Here is a 14,928-nt window from a genome sequence, read left to right on the forward strand (position 1 = left end):
TAACTCTCAAGGGTTAGAATTTCATTCTGTAAGAGCTGGCAGAATCACTTCTGTTCATCTCTTGCCTTGAAACTCCATCAGGTGAGGCCAGAAGTTGGCCATCTGTTCTGTGTGATTTTGGTGCCATCAGAACAAAAACAGTTGCTTCAAAGAGTGCAAGTAAAATACAGTATAGTCAACACCAAAGTACAATAACAAACAACAGTAAGGACATTGAATGAAAGAAACAATATATGGTAGCAGAAAAATTGAAAAGGAAGCATAACGCCTATCACAGAACTCTTTCTGGAACAATGCATATCTAATTGACATGGCATGTTTAGTAATGTGGAAAGCTCCCTAATAGGCATATGTCTGTCTCAGCAGACAGTACCCAACAAAGTAGCATAAAGTCTCTGTCCCTAGCAATGCATTTCTCTGAGCTACCTCTTATGATACCACCCTATATCCTGGGTAAAAACTATTACTGAATAATTCAGGTTTGCATTGTTTGTGAAAAACCAGGGAAGTGATCTCCTGATCTCCTAAAGCAGGCCATTCCATAAGGGAGGGACGACCACAAAGAAAGCAGGTGTACGGGCAGCTGTTTGTTTTGCCCGGCTGCAGGTTGGTATCTACAGAAGGCTCTGTCCAGATGAGTGAAGCTGCCATGGTGGAACATAGGTGGAGAAGCAGTCGCACAGATATGAAAGGCTGAAGCCATAAAGGGCTGAAGCCATAAAGTTACATTGAGACTAGATGTCTCAGTATAACTGTGCATAAACACAGGTGGCCAAATCGGCTGTGTCAAGGTAAATGGCCATCTTCCAGCCTAGTCTGAGTTCTGATAAGGCCCTTTTGCAGTTGCACTTACTTGTTTTTTTAGCAGACAGTACTGGTGTCATGCCTCAGGTGGGGTGAGCCACCTTACGCTGCCACCACTCTGGGATTTAGGGTCCCTTGGGAAGGCCCAGAGTCCCCTCCCAACCCTTCTGACCTCCGTAGCTTGGCCAATAAACAGGCGTGAGGACCCAGCAGAGTAACAACAAACAAAAGGATTTATTTACAAGGAGATCTGTTAACATCAAACAAGCAAGCAAGCAAGCAAGGTGCATTAGCAACAATAGATGGGTGAAAGCAAAATAAACAAAAGGCCCTCGCATGACTGAACTCCCTGTCCCTCTGTCTGCCAGGCCTGCCTTCTCACCCTACCTGGATAAAGGCCTCTCTCCCTAGCAGAAACCTCCTCTGGCCTGCTCCCTGGGAGAAAGAACACAGGCTTTTTTTCCTCCCAGGCTTATATAGCATTAGCCCCCCTGTGTTCTGATTGGCCCCAAAGGGCGCCAAAATGGCCCAGGGGCTTCTGGGAATTGTATGCAGGTCTACTCCCACTGCTAACAAGCTTCTGAGGCCTTGCTAGGCCTTCTTGGCACAGCCAGATCATGACAGCTGGGTATAGTATAACCCCTAGGCTTTTAAATGAGTCAGGCAGGGTAAACTGAACACCATCAAAAGTAAGAAGCACAATGACCTTCAAGATCTCTGGTTTTTTCAACCAGCAGCACTTCTGTCTTGCCTAGATTCAGTTTCAATTTGTTTGCTTTCAGTCAATTCACCACAGCTGTCCAGCTGCTGTTAAACAGCAACCAAGATACAGTGGGATGTTAACTCCATACTGATGGCATCCAATTCCATAGCTAAGAATGAGTTCTTTTAATGGCTTTCCATAGAGGTGGAATAACATGGGGGATCAGGCTGTGCCTTGTAGAACCCCGCAAGATAATTTTCACACTGAGAATACCTCATCTCCGATACGAACCTTTTGAGTTCATCCTATGAGGAAGGATGGGAATGATTTAAACCAGTCCAAGGAACATCCCCTGATGCCTACTTCCTCAGCAGGATGGCGCAGTCTACTGGATCTAGGAGGAGCAACAATGAAGCATGGCCTTTGTCTACATTCAGGTGGAGATCATCAGTGAGAGCTACTAGAGCCATCTCTGTCCAATAGCCTGGCCTAAAGACTGTCTGAAGCACCAAAGTTAACCAGGAATATCTGGAAATGATCTGCTGTTGATCTATCTGTTCCGCTACCCAGGCAGGGAGGATTAGAAACTGGCCACTAATTGGTTACATGATTCTCATCTAAGGACTAGCAACAAAGCCCATTGTGGGAACAAATACAATGGGCTCTAGAAAGGGGAGGGGGGCAGGCATTCAATCCTCCTCTGTCACTGATTCCAGCTGGTAAAGGAGGGGGGTGGGCATTGTCATCTGCTCCATTCCTGATCTGCCTGATCTCGGTCATGTGAAGGGGTGGTGGGATTTGCTACTTGCTCCATGCCTGATATATGTCGGGTAAAGGGGGGGTGGGCATTGCCTCCTGTTCTGTGCCTGACTTCAGCTGGGTGGAGGGGGGCAACAGGCATTGTCACCTGCTCCGAGCCTGATCCCAGCTGGGTGAAGGGGGGTGGCCATTTTCACCTGCTCCCCACTGGGTGAAGGGAGGAACAGGCATTGTCTCCTGCTCCATGCCTGATACTGACAGGTGAAGGTGGGCAGCGGACTTTACTATGTGCTCTGCTCCTGATTCTGGCCGGTTGAAGTGTGTGTGGGGGGGGGCAGGCATTGTTGCATGCTTGGCTCCTGACTCTGGTAGGGTGAAGATAGGGTGGGCATTGCCGCCTTCTCAGTGGTTTATTACTGTAGGTTGAAGAGGGCAGGCATTGCCACCTGCTCTGCTCCTTATCCCAGCTGGGTGAAGGGAAGAAGGTCAGTGCCTCCTGCTCTGTGCCTGATCCCAGCCAGGTGAAGGCGTGAGGTGGGCATTGCCGCCTGCTCCACTCCTGATCCAAAATGGGTGATGGCAGGGGGTGGGCATTGCCACCTGCTCTGCTCCTAACACCAGCTGGGTTAAGGTGGGGAAAATTTTCACCTGCTCCACTCCTGATCCCAAGCGGGTGAAGGAGGGTGGGCATTGCCATATGAATTTCTCCTGATTCCAGCAGGGTTAAGGTGGTGGGTATTGCCATCTGCTCTGCTCCTCATAACTGCTGGGTTAAGGTGGGGCAAGGGCATTTCCTCCTGCTCCACTCCTAATAGCAGCTGAGTTAAAGCAGGGGTGGGCAATGCCACCTGCTCTGCTCCTGATCCTAGTTGGCTGAAATGGAGGGCAGGCATTTCCACCTGATCCACTTCTGATCCCAGCTGAGTAAAGGGGGGACAAACATTGCCATCTGATCTGCTACTGATCCCAGCTGGGTGAAGGGGGGCTGGGCATTGCCACCTGCTCTGCTCCTAATACCTGCTGGGTTAAGGCAGGGGGCAGGCATTGCCACCTGCTCCTCTCCTGATCCCAGCTGGCTGAAGGGAGGGATTTTGTCACTTGCTCTGCTCCTGATCCCAGCTAGGTGAAGGGGGGTATTGTCACCTGTTCTGCTTCTGATCCCACCTGGGTTAAGGTGTGTGGGGGGTGGGCATTGCCACCTGCTCTGCTCCTAATACCAGCTGGGTTAAGGTGGAGTATGGGTGTTTCCACCTGCTGCGCTCCTAATACCGCCTGGGTTAAGGCAGGGGGTGGGCATTGCCATCTTCTCTGCTCCTGATACCAGCTGGGTTAATAAGTTGGGAGGAGGCTGGGCATTGCCATCTGCTCTGCTATTACCAGCTGGGTTAAGGTGAGGGATGGGCATTACCACCTACTCTGCTCCTAATACCAGCTGGGTCAAGGCAGGGGGGGGGAATTCCCCCTGCTCCACTCCTAATAGCAGCTAGGTTAAGATGGATGGTGGGCATTCCACCTGCCTCTCTCCTAATACCAGCTGGGTGAAGGTGTGAGGCAGGCATTGCCACCTGCTCCCGTCCTGCTCCCGACTTGGGCTTCCCAGCTTGACACTTTTTCTAGAGGGATATGGTGCCTTGCCTAGGCTTCCCTCCATGGCAACACCCTCTGGTGGTGCACCAGGGTATAAAGTGAGTTGTCTGAAATACGCTTACTTAATTATATAGTAAGATAATATACTTTTTGCCTTCCTTTGGGCATTGGACCCGGACCACTGGGGAAAGTGAGCGGGGGATAGCTCTGCATTTTCTGCATTGTACAGGGGCTTGGGCTAGAGGACCATTGTGTCCCTTCCAGTTCAATGTTTCTATTTTTCTATGTTCTATGTTTCTAATAAAGGTTATTCTTTTGTTAAACTAAGCTGTGTCCAATCATCACCTTTGAGTTTTCTTCTTAGCCATTTGCTAGAATTATGCACCCACACAGAGGCTCACCAGTTCTCCAACAGGTGGTGAAGGGTCAAGTTTGTTTTAGCTTGTGCGGTGGTGGCCTACTGAATAAACAGTTTAGAAAGGAGTGAGACCTCCTCATCATAATAGTATGAGAAACTTGTAATCACAATTTTTTTCATAGACTTTGTTAAGATAAAATGTAGTATGAATCCTCTAACACAATTTTTATATACTTTAAGAAGACTTTTCAAATATAGACAACCCTGTTTGTTGTTTATAAGATAAGTTCACCAAGAGGGTATGTCCTTCAAAGGGGGACAGAGAGTTATTGTTAGGAGATGGTTCAGAAACTGTAGAAATATGAGGAGCTGAGTCGATCGGGAGCTTCTTCCTAGAAGGGTCTCCTTGCCTGTGATCTGCTTATCCTTACGTAAGATACTTTTGAGACGTATATGATTATTCTTTTAATGATCTATGTAATTATAATGGTTTATATGATTTTCTTTTGATTGAGTTCACATTAAGAATACTAAATAATCATGTTTTATTTATAAAGACTTAGAAAAGAAGCAGAGACTTTCTAATAGTGTTACTTGTGTACTCTACCCAGTAACAAGCCTAAAATATGCTTAATGGTGTACTTTGTGCCAGGGGTTAAATGATTTGATAGAGTAAAGCTAATTCAATGCTTAGAGCTTTTTAAGTGCATGCCTATATCTGAATAAGTACTAATGAGAGGCTTTCCAGGGAGAGTAAAGATACAAAAAGCCAAAAATCAATGACTGTTCAACAACATTTACTCTTAAATGCTCTGCATGAAAAATGTGCAAACTGCTATTAATAAATACAATACAAGGCAGCAACCCCCAGCCACAGCCATTGGCTGCTATGACCAGGTGACATTTGTTGCTGTCCTGGAAGGATGGGAGGCAGCTCCCCTCTTCCTGGGCATACGGGCTCTTGAGGGCAGAGTGTGCAGCCTTAATTGGCTGCTCCGTCCTCAAGGCGCTCATTCTGCACCTCGTGCTCGGCCCACTCTCCACACCTTGTTGCAGAGCAGGTTTTGCCAGTCTCCAGGGGATTTTTTTCCCCTTTTCACCAAATTGGCATGGGCATTGGAAGTTTTTCACCTACCTTGCTCTGCTTGCAGTGGTAGTGGCAATTGTTTAGGTGGAGCCGCTTCTTAATTTGGCTGCTGACAAGGTTAGAGTTGGGGAAATAAGAGTGGGCCAGTGAGTACCCTTGGCACCTCCCCATTGGTGGGAATCGGGGTCTGTCAGGAGTGGCTGGCATGCTTTACGGCGGTCAGCTGCAAGGGGGGACCTCCTGTACAAGTCCTTCCCTCGGGCTCCACAGCTTGGGGTGTTTGGAGCTATAAGGGGGGAACCATCCGCCTGCCTGGCCGGGCCACAGCCATGTTGTTTGGATGGCTTATGCCCGGGGCAGTGGGTCTCGCCCAGACAGGTTCAAGGAGGAGGTCCCAGTGTTACTGCTGGCTTGTCCTGTACCACTAGTTAGGTCCCCTTGTTGCCGCATTGTTACTGTTGTTGCTTTAATAAAAGTGGCCCTTTAGTACCCAAGCCTTGTGTCTGCCTCTTATTCTGACTAGGGTAGCAATAAAGACAATTTATACAATTTCACAGATTATCAATACAATCCATTCATAAATAAGCATAGAAAACCACAATCATATTCCAGTTCATATATAAACGACAATCAAATTCCTGTTTATATCTTTAGAGGAAATTCCATCTGATAAAGGGTATATATTACAATTAATCCACAGTACATTCCATATGTAGTGAGTGATATCAAGTCAATACATCAGATAAATAGCCCGGTCTAAATTCTAGTATGTTCCAAAGCTCATTTCTGCTGACTTTTGAGAAGCTACACCTGTTTACAAGCATGACGTGCCTAGGATTTCTAGCCATCTTCTTTCATCTTCTCAGCAGAAGTTTTCTCATCCTGACTTGGACAGGTTTAATACTTAGATTAAAGGTAACATTTTCAGTGCAATCCTAAGAAGAGTTACACTAGTCTAAGCTCATTGAAATCAATGGGCTTAGACTGGAGTAATTCTGCTTAGGATTGCACTGTTTCACTACAGAATTCCAGCCTTCTGCATACCTCAAAGTCAAGTTGTGTCAATGGGTTTAGGAGCATTAACTTGCTCACAATGGCACTATTACTCTCTGTAAAAGGAATATGTCATGGATGAAAACTTAGGCCTGGACAGAAATAAAAGTTACTGTGAACATGTGTTGTGTACTAGTCACGTAATTTGATAGGACAAAAAGAATGTAACCTAAGCAGCAATCCAGTATGTTACTATATGTCAATATTATACTAAAGTTACTTTTCTGATTACAGAAAGATAACTGTTAAGTGATAACTGACTGTACTTTGATGTCATAGAAAGCTGAAGAGCCAGCACAGCATACAACTTTACAAAATAAATAATGTACACATAACAATGTCCTAAAGGACAAAGGTGTACAGCCAGTTCTTCATCCATTCTGTCTCCCCACAAAATGCAATTGGAAAGTAATTTCATCCTAGAGTACTGGAATGTGGCTAGGGTGGTCGTATAATAATTCATCATTTAGTCAATGTTTCTTATCTTAACTGCCTTCAGAGGCTGTTCTGAGAATAAAGGTGAGACAGTGTGTACATACTAGCATAGCTCAGGGAGGAAAGAATACATAGCACCTACATAGATGAACAAGTTATGTGCATATGAATCTCTGTGGCTGATTTCTGAGGAAATTTAGCTTGACTAGATCCCTTAATTCTTCACTCTTATTAGCTGCTCCCTCTTGTTTAGTTCAGGTTTCAACACAATAATGTAGCATTTAGGGAAGAAAATGCAGCCCAGTAACCCTCCACTAGAGGCTAAGATTGAAAAAACCTCCACGGCCACCATGTCTTTCCCCTTGGTGCTCAGGTAGGTTGGAATAAAAGATAACCAGACACTGCAAAACAACAACATACTGAAGGTGATGAACTTGACTTCATTAAAACTGTCAGGTAACTTCCGAGCTAGGAAAGCCACAATGAAGCTGACAATGGCCAGACATCCCATGTAGCCCAAGACACAGTAAAACATTGCAACTGATCCTTCATTACACTTCAGAATAATTTCTTCAGTCCTGGAGTGCATGTCAAAATCTGGGAAAGGAGGAGAGGTTGTCAACCACACAGCACAAATAGTGGTTTGAATAAGGGAGCAAGAAAGCACAATAGAGCTGGCCAATGGTTTCCTCACCCAGTTTCTCATCCTGGACCCTGGATGGGTGGCCATGAAAGCTAAAATCACTACGATCGTTTTGGCCAAGATGCAAGAAACAGCCACTGAGAAGATGACGCCAAAAACAGTTTGCTGAAGGAGACATGTTGATTTGTTTGGTTGACCAATGAATAAACAAGCACCAAAGAAGGAAAGCAGGAGAGATACAAGGAGAGTGTAGGTGAGTTTCTGGTTGTTGGCTTTAACTATTGGAGTATCTCCATGCTTAAGGAAGATTCCAAGTACCAAAGCTGTGACGAAAGAGAATAAAATAGCCATAATGGCCAACGTCATCCCCAAGGGTTCATCATAAGACAGGAAGCTAACATATTTGGGAATACAGAAATCTTGGTCCTTGTTTGGATAATGGTCTTCTGGACATTTTAAGCAGTCATCCATGTCTGAAAAAGAAAATGTGGCTTTTCAGTACCTGGCAACTCCATGTCCAGTCCATTGAAGAAATTATATTTCAGTATTATAAATCTCTGAATGAGGGCCTTATTGCTCAAAACCTGAGAGAACCGCTTTCCACCTTTTGTTGCAATTATGTTTACAATAAACAATTTACAGCAGCTAGGAAGATCTCAGCACCTAGGTGATATGTGAAATTTCTACCTCATTACTTAGAGTGATCCTTTTTTCTTGATGTGACAGACCTGGAAATATCATGCGTCTATATTGACTAGAAATGATTGTACATTTCTCTGTAATGAAGATTCATATGCAAGTGAGCACAGAAACATATCAGTGGTTATATCACACTTTTTTTTGTTATCAAGGACCATCATATCTTTGAATTAAAAAGTACTATCATATGTCTTCTGCTAAACTTATATGAGAACTCCATAAAACAATATGATAAAAGTATGCTTGGTGCATCTCTTACCCTTCTGGTTTGAAATCTTCCCTTCTGGACATGGAAGGCAATCATAGCAGCAAAAAGGTTTCCCTTCCTTCTTCGTTTTCCTGTAACCTGAACGACAAACGTTATTGCACACAGAAAGGGGTCGTGTCTGTAAATAAATGGAAGAGGAGAACCTTTTAATATTTTGAATGTATGTTGGAGGAGTTTATATGTCAGTGGTCTTTATGCAGGCTGGGAAGGCAGTTTGGTATAACCCAGTATCATCATATATCAGAAGCTAAGCAGGGTCAGCCCAGGTCAGAATGCAGATGGGAAATTGCTGAGGAACTGTTGGGTTGCTCTGTAGAGGAAAGCTATGGAATATCACTTCTTCTCATTTACCTTGAAAACCCCTTGTTGGGTTTTCCAGAAACCTGTTGCCACTTGATGGCACCCACATATATTCTTTACTAGAGATATGGGTTTATATTGGCACAGCAACATGGCAGTCTAATATAGAACACCAAGAATGCCAGTGTTCTTTCGACCAGGCATGGAGTTTTTGTCTGTGAGCAGAACCACAAGTGACAAAAGGCACAGATTGGACACTTGTCAGCTTCCCTCAAGTTTTGATGGGAAATGTAGGCAGCTTGGCGGAATGTTGGACAAATGACAGTTGAAAAGTCCATTGGACAGCAGTCAGAGAGCCAAGCTGCAAGACTAGGATGCCTACATTTCCCATCAAAACTTGAGGGAAGCTGACAAGTGTCCAATCTGTGCCTTTTGTCACTTGTGGTTCTGCTCTATATGATAATGTATTCAGTCTAGTACAGGTACTTCTTCGAGAATAAGTTGTATATTCTACCTGTTGACGGACCTTAAACAGTAATTTGCCATATTTCTCTGTTCTTCTAAGCAATTGTTTAGTTTTTGGTTGTTGTGGGTTTTCTGGGCTGTATTGCCGTGGTCTTGGCATTGTAGTTCCTGACGTTTCACCAGCAGCTGTGGCTGGCATCTTCAGAGGTGTAGCACCAAAAGACAGAGATCTTTCAGTGTCTAATTTTTAGTTTTAGTTTTAGTGTTTAGTTCTAGTGTTTAGTTTTTCTTGGTAGTGCTGTATGTTTCTTCATTAGTTTCGTTCAACAGTTATTTAGAAATTCTGCTGGGTAGTTTGTCTTTTGTTTTTTTGTCTTTTTGTTTTGTTTGTCTTTTTGTTTTTGTCTTTTTGTTTTGTTTGTCTTTTTGTTACAGCTGTGCCACTGTAAAAATCGATTTGATGGCTTTTACTCAAAGCCTATGCAGAGTTACTCAGAGTTACTGTTGCTTAATTAGTGTGTATCACAATACAGCCTTAGACAACAAATACTGTAAGAGCAAGGAGAGTCACAAATGCCAAGTGGGAATTTCAGATTGGAAGTTATGGGCTGAATGAACAATGCTCAGTTCAACAATCGACAAAGATAATCAGGACAGAAAACACTATCACGGAATTAACTGCATTTGAACACTTAAAACATAAATTGGCATACTTTAGTAAGGCCACTGACCCTACCTTGTTGAACCTGCTCGGCCACACAATGGAATCCTCGTCAATGGTGAACATCCTCTCTGGAGGAGCCTTTGGGTCTGCCTTTCCCACTTTGATTCTATGGAATGACTGGTTAGCAAATGTGACCCAGCTGATAATATCAAACCCAGCCACTAGTTGACCTTCTTGGTCGAATGCAATCTCTTCCCCGCAACTGTTGTTAAAGGAGACCCGTCTTAAAAAGTGATGAAGCTAAACAGGAGAAAAAGATATCAGTTTGCCAACCCACTTACATTTTGACGTCACTGGTAAGTACTGCTTGGCGCATGAATGGAAAGAAAAGAAAGCAAGGGAGAACATGGCAACAAATGATGGCAGTGCCACCTTCACATCACGTACCACCTTATCCTTTCAACTGTAGATGAACGGGATGGCTTTCTTCATGGCAAGCAGATGCTTTACCACTGAGTCTTTGCCCCACACCAAGCCACTTGGCTCACAACTGAAAAATGCCTCCTTTGAAAAGCCTTCCTGAAGCTCTAGTTTTCCATAGCGATGCAATAGAGAGATTTTGTCAAAATGGAGTTTGATATCCCCACAAACCAGGATTTGAATATATGGCATAATCTCAGGTTAGAATTCTATCTTGTGAAGGGAACATAAGCACGAGTTTGCTAAGCTGCCTACATTTCGATATCACTAGTAGTAAGTATTCCTTGATGACTAAGTGAAAAGGAGAGAAATTAGGGGAGAACATGGGAACAAGCTGTTTCCCTCACACACAAATCTCTCTTTGTTATAAATAACCAAATCAACAGCAGATTCTTGGGTTCTGCTGTGAAAAACTTAGGCCGAAGTCTCCTTAGAATGTTTGTTTTCTGTACTGTCTGTGGCCAACTAAGTGAATTACCTGATACAGTTCTTGATCTACAAGTTTCTGTCTCCTTCTCCCCATTGATCCTTTGTGGCTGAATGTTGAGAAAGGCATTGTTTGTAAAGCATGTGCCACAGCATAGACAGCATTGTAGACACTGTAGCTGTGACCAGTCATGCCCATTTCAAAAACAGACACAGGAAGAGCCTCCAGCTTCTCTTCGCCAGTGCAGGCTCCCTCAACCATCTCGTCCCCCTCTGAGTGGGAGAATAAACAATTAAATGCATGTTGCCAGAAGTCTCTGATGAAGCCATCTTCTTCATGTGAGGCAGGGTTTCTCCTCTGAAGAAATCTTTGGAATCCTTCAGGCTGCTTGGAGTGAATTGCAAAAGATATTGCACCGTGCATGAAATCAACATCCCAGGTTCTTTGAAACGGAACTGATGTGAAGTCCATCTCAGCTGTCATAATCCAAATTTTTGTCTTTACTGATATATCTGCAAATTCTGAGAAGTGGATCAACATTCTCAAGATGATTATTGTCTCAAATTCACCGTTAAGGACCACTGCATTGGCTGTGCTTCTCATGACAGCAATATATGTTTCTGCTCCTTCAGCCATCGCTTTATCAAGACCACTCGAAAAACTTATTCTGGGGAATATTTCTACAAATTCAACACAGATACCATTCTGGGAAAATACAGGAACCACATCCTTTATAAACCTTTCTGCATTTGCCTCATTTATAGAAATAACACCAATCCATGTCCAGCTGAAATATTTCAGTAAATGGAGAATCGCTTTATATTGAAGGGCTCCATTTGGAAACATTGACTGGAAGCCAGTCCCTTCAATTTGATTGTTTTCCACTGAATAACCATAAATAAGCTGTAGAAAATAAATAAATCTGAAGAGAGGAGAAGCATATATGTTTGTCTAAAGATATACTTGTCAAACTGTAAGACAGACTTTATTTTAATGTGGGTGGGAAGAATGTTTATTTTTTAGTCTCTTATAAGGACAATATTGAAACATCAGTGAAATACTTTGAGCCAAAACACACGTTAAGAAAAACCTAGGTTCAGCACGTGTTCTCTTACCTCAAGGTTTGCTGGGATCTGTAGGCGTCCTGGAAGCTTAAAGTTTAGCATTTACAGAGCAGCAAAAAGGGAAAGGGAAATACAGGCGCCTGTATTTTAAGCTTTAAGCTTCCAGGACGCCTTTAAGCTTCCAGGACGCTTACAGATCCTTTAAGCTTCCAGGACTTTAAGCTTCCAGGACCCCTACAGATCTTTAAGCTTCCAGGACGCCTACTTTAAGCTTCCAGGACGCCTACAGATCCCGGCAAACCTTGAGGTAAGAGAACACGTGCTGAACCTAGGTTTTTCTTAACGTGTGTTTTGGCTCTCAGTTTCAAAAATTGAAATAGAAACATAGAAAGAGAGATCTGGAAGGTACTCCAAGGGTCATCTAGTCCAGCCCCCTGCACAACACAGGAAATGAACAGCTATTCCCCCACCTCCATTAGTGGCCCCTGCTCTATACTCAGAGGGGCATAGCCACAAATATAGTTGGAAAAGGTTAGCCTTTTAAGGAGTCCCATATTATATTAGCCATGTCAGAACTAAGAGGCAAGAAATGAGTGACTGGCTTATTATGCTTCTATGCACTACATTCATATCTTACCAGTGGAACCTTGTAGGAACAGAGAATTGTCACCATAGTGTGACTGACTAGAGAGGATGGTCCTCCAATGACTGCTACTGGGATGTTCTGGTCATCACACTTGTAATTAGGGATGAAGTTGTCCCGTGTGGAGAGAAGCTCCAATGAAGCGAGGTAGGTCCACGTTGCGCTGAAGAGACTGTTATAGATGTTAAAGCCCAGGGTGACATTCAAGTCCATCAGGGGGTCTTCGTTGATTTCTTCCATAGCAAATGCCAATGCTAGAATGTGCTGATAGATGTGAGTCAGTATACTGCAATGAGAGTGCCATCCTGTGTCATGGAAGATTTGCTTCAGGATTTGTCACCTGCTACAGAACTTGCTAAAATTTGCATGGGCTCACCATCTCACACACGGAGGACATCTAATATGTTGATAAGAGGAAGGAAGGTGGCATGGTATTTCCTGATCTCATAAGATCTTGGCATCTAAGCAGGCTTGGTACTTGGATTGGAGACCACCAAGGATAGGAAGACAATGGCAAACTAAATCTACTTCTCAATAGACATGGGCACGAATGGGGGGAAATAATGAACACGCTGTTCATTGTTCGTTGCCATCCACGGACATGAACAAACGAACAGTAACGAACATGACCTGTTAATGAACAGGTTCATTGTTCATTGTTTATGGGGGCCAGAATGGTCCCCTTGGGACTTAGAGAGCCCATATTCACAGGCAGTATTCAGAAGGCTCTCCTCCAGCGATCACCCAAGTTTGGTCAAGATTGCAATACGGATCTTGGAGATATACATTCCCAAATCCACACACACACAAAATTCAAGCTCCAATGCACTCTCCCTGTTACTCTCTCAAAATGCTAGCAACAACTCTCTCCTACTCCACTGCCTGCTGAAACAAAGTGAGAGCTTGGAGCATGTTTCCTTTTATAACCAGAGGTTGGACATTATAATCATAATGGCTGTTCCTTAAAAGAGCACTTAAACAAAGTTGTAGAGCTTTTCAAGCAATCTATTTTGTTAAGAAGAGAAAGGAAGGTGGCATGATCTCATACAATCTTGGTGTCTAAGCAGGGGTGGTACTTGGATAGGAGACCACCAAGGAAAGAAGACGCTGTAGAGGAAGGCAATGACAAACTAAATCTGCTTCTTACTTGCCTTGAAAGCCCCTTGTTGGAGTTGCCATCAGTCGGTTATGACCTGATAACACCTTCATATGTATTTTTATAATAAAGTCTTGACGAAATTAGCTGCATAAAGCATAGGGCTCATATTTAGGAAATGTTATTTTCTCACATGAGATAGCTAAATATCCCTTAAAATGGGAAGTTCTCAGTGCATCTCAACTGCAGCAAAAATGGGAAAGGTACAGAATTTTCTAGGATTAACATCATAGCACAAACAATGTGTATCCAGAAATATTTCTTCTGAACCTCTATCGTTTACTGGAAAGGGGGTCAAGTTTGTGAAGCCTGAAGCCTTCCACAAGTCTTTCAAGAATTACAGTCAAGACTGAATCCTGATTCAGTGTTAGATGTTCTTTTTATGCCTCCTAAACCCCTATTATTTTTACATACATATGCCAGTGAATGAGGAGGTACTGCATAATTTCTGAAAATTCAAACACTACTATACCACTACTGCTTTTCCTGCTACTACCACCATCAAAAGTAATGCTACTGCTGCTCCTTCTGCTAATTACATTTCAGTATTCCTCTACCATACTGATGGCTAAAGCCAAGACATTAGATTAATCTATTGTATAATATCACCTGGAGAGAGAGTTAAGAAAAGACAAACAAACCCAGCTCCTTACACGAGGCCATCAATTGGTTCCTGATGAGGACGTCTTTTGAATGTTATCACATCAGAAGAGATATAGATATGAGATATAATGCCGCCAACGATGAGGTCTCCTAGCTGATAATACTTGTGAAAGAGGGGCAGAGGTTTGGCAACAGGGCAGTTAATGAAAGGAATCTGGCATATGATTGTAGGCAGCAACATTAACACTAACATTAAACATAACACCATCCTGTGTGATTTAAAAAAAAAAAACCAAAAAACACTCATTCAAATGTTTCAGTAATGTCTTTTGTAAGTCTTTGGGCAGTGCAGCCTAAACTGACTGACCCTCAGTCTGCTCAGTTAAAGCCAGGATTATATACTATGAGGCATCAGGGACTATACTAGTGGAGCCTTGCCTGTCTACACCGATAATGAGTAGCAAAGGGTATATGAACATCATCTCTCAGTCTTAGTTCTTAGTTTGGTTGTGGACACCATGATACCCTAGAGACTTGGAAAAGAAAACAAGATAATGATGATACATTTGATAATTACAAGGTTGGGAAAATCACATAATTACACTGACTTTCTGTGATATCAAAGAGGAAAATATGTTTTTTTTTTTAATTTTTATTGGATTAGAAATCTCTATAATATCTATTACAATCAATTTCCTTTAAATATTCCAGTTCTAACCCCCTCCCTTCC

The 14,928-nt window shown here is 43.2% G+C and overlaps 1 protein-coding gene across 1 annotated transcript; it reads right to left on the reverse strand.

Annotated features, from left to right (window-relative positions):
- Positions 1-7,000: 7,000 nt before the first annotated feature.
- LOC129339680 (vomeronasal type-2 receptor 26-like) lies at positions 7,001-14,439 on the reverse strand. Its single transcript, XM_054994261.1, has 6 exons — positions 14,249-14,439; positions 12,434-12,611; positions 10,784-11,635; positions 9,898-10,125; positions 8,388-8,514; positions 7,001-7,902 (listed from the first exon to the last, which is right to left on the reverse strand). The coding sequence occupies exons 1-6, from the start codon at positions 14,437-14,439 to the stop codon at positions 7,001-7,003; spliced, it is 2,478 nt and encodes an 825-aa protein (XP_054850236.1).
- Positions 14,440-14,928: the final 489 nt, after the last annotated feature.

This window comes from Eublepharis macularius, chromosome 12 (assembly GCF_028583425.1).
Source record: "Eublepharis macularius isolate TG4126 chromosome 12, MPM_Emac_v1.0, whole genome shotgun sequence".
Taxonomy (NCBI): domain Eukaryota; kingdom Metazoa; phylum Chordata; class Lepidosauria; order Squamata; family Eublepharidae; genus Eublepharis; species Eublepharis macularius.

Coding starts and splice junctions, on each gene's coding strand:
- LOC129339680 (XM_054994261.1), bottom strand. CDS start 14,439: ATGTTGCTGCCTACAATCATATGCCAGATTCCTTTCATTAACTGCCCT. Junction 10,126..10,783: donor TAGATCAAGAACTGTATCAG/GTAATTCACTTA, acceptor TCTCCTGTTTAG/CTTCATCACTTTTTAAGACG. Junction 7,903..8,387: donor GAAGATTTCAAACCAGAAGG/GTAAGAGATGCA, acceptor TTTCTTTTTCAG/ACATGGATGACTGCTTAAAA.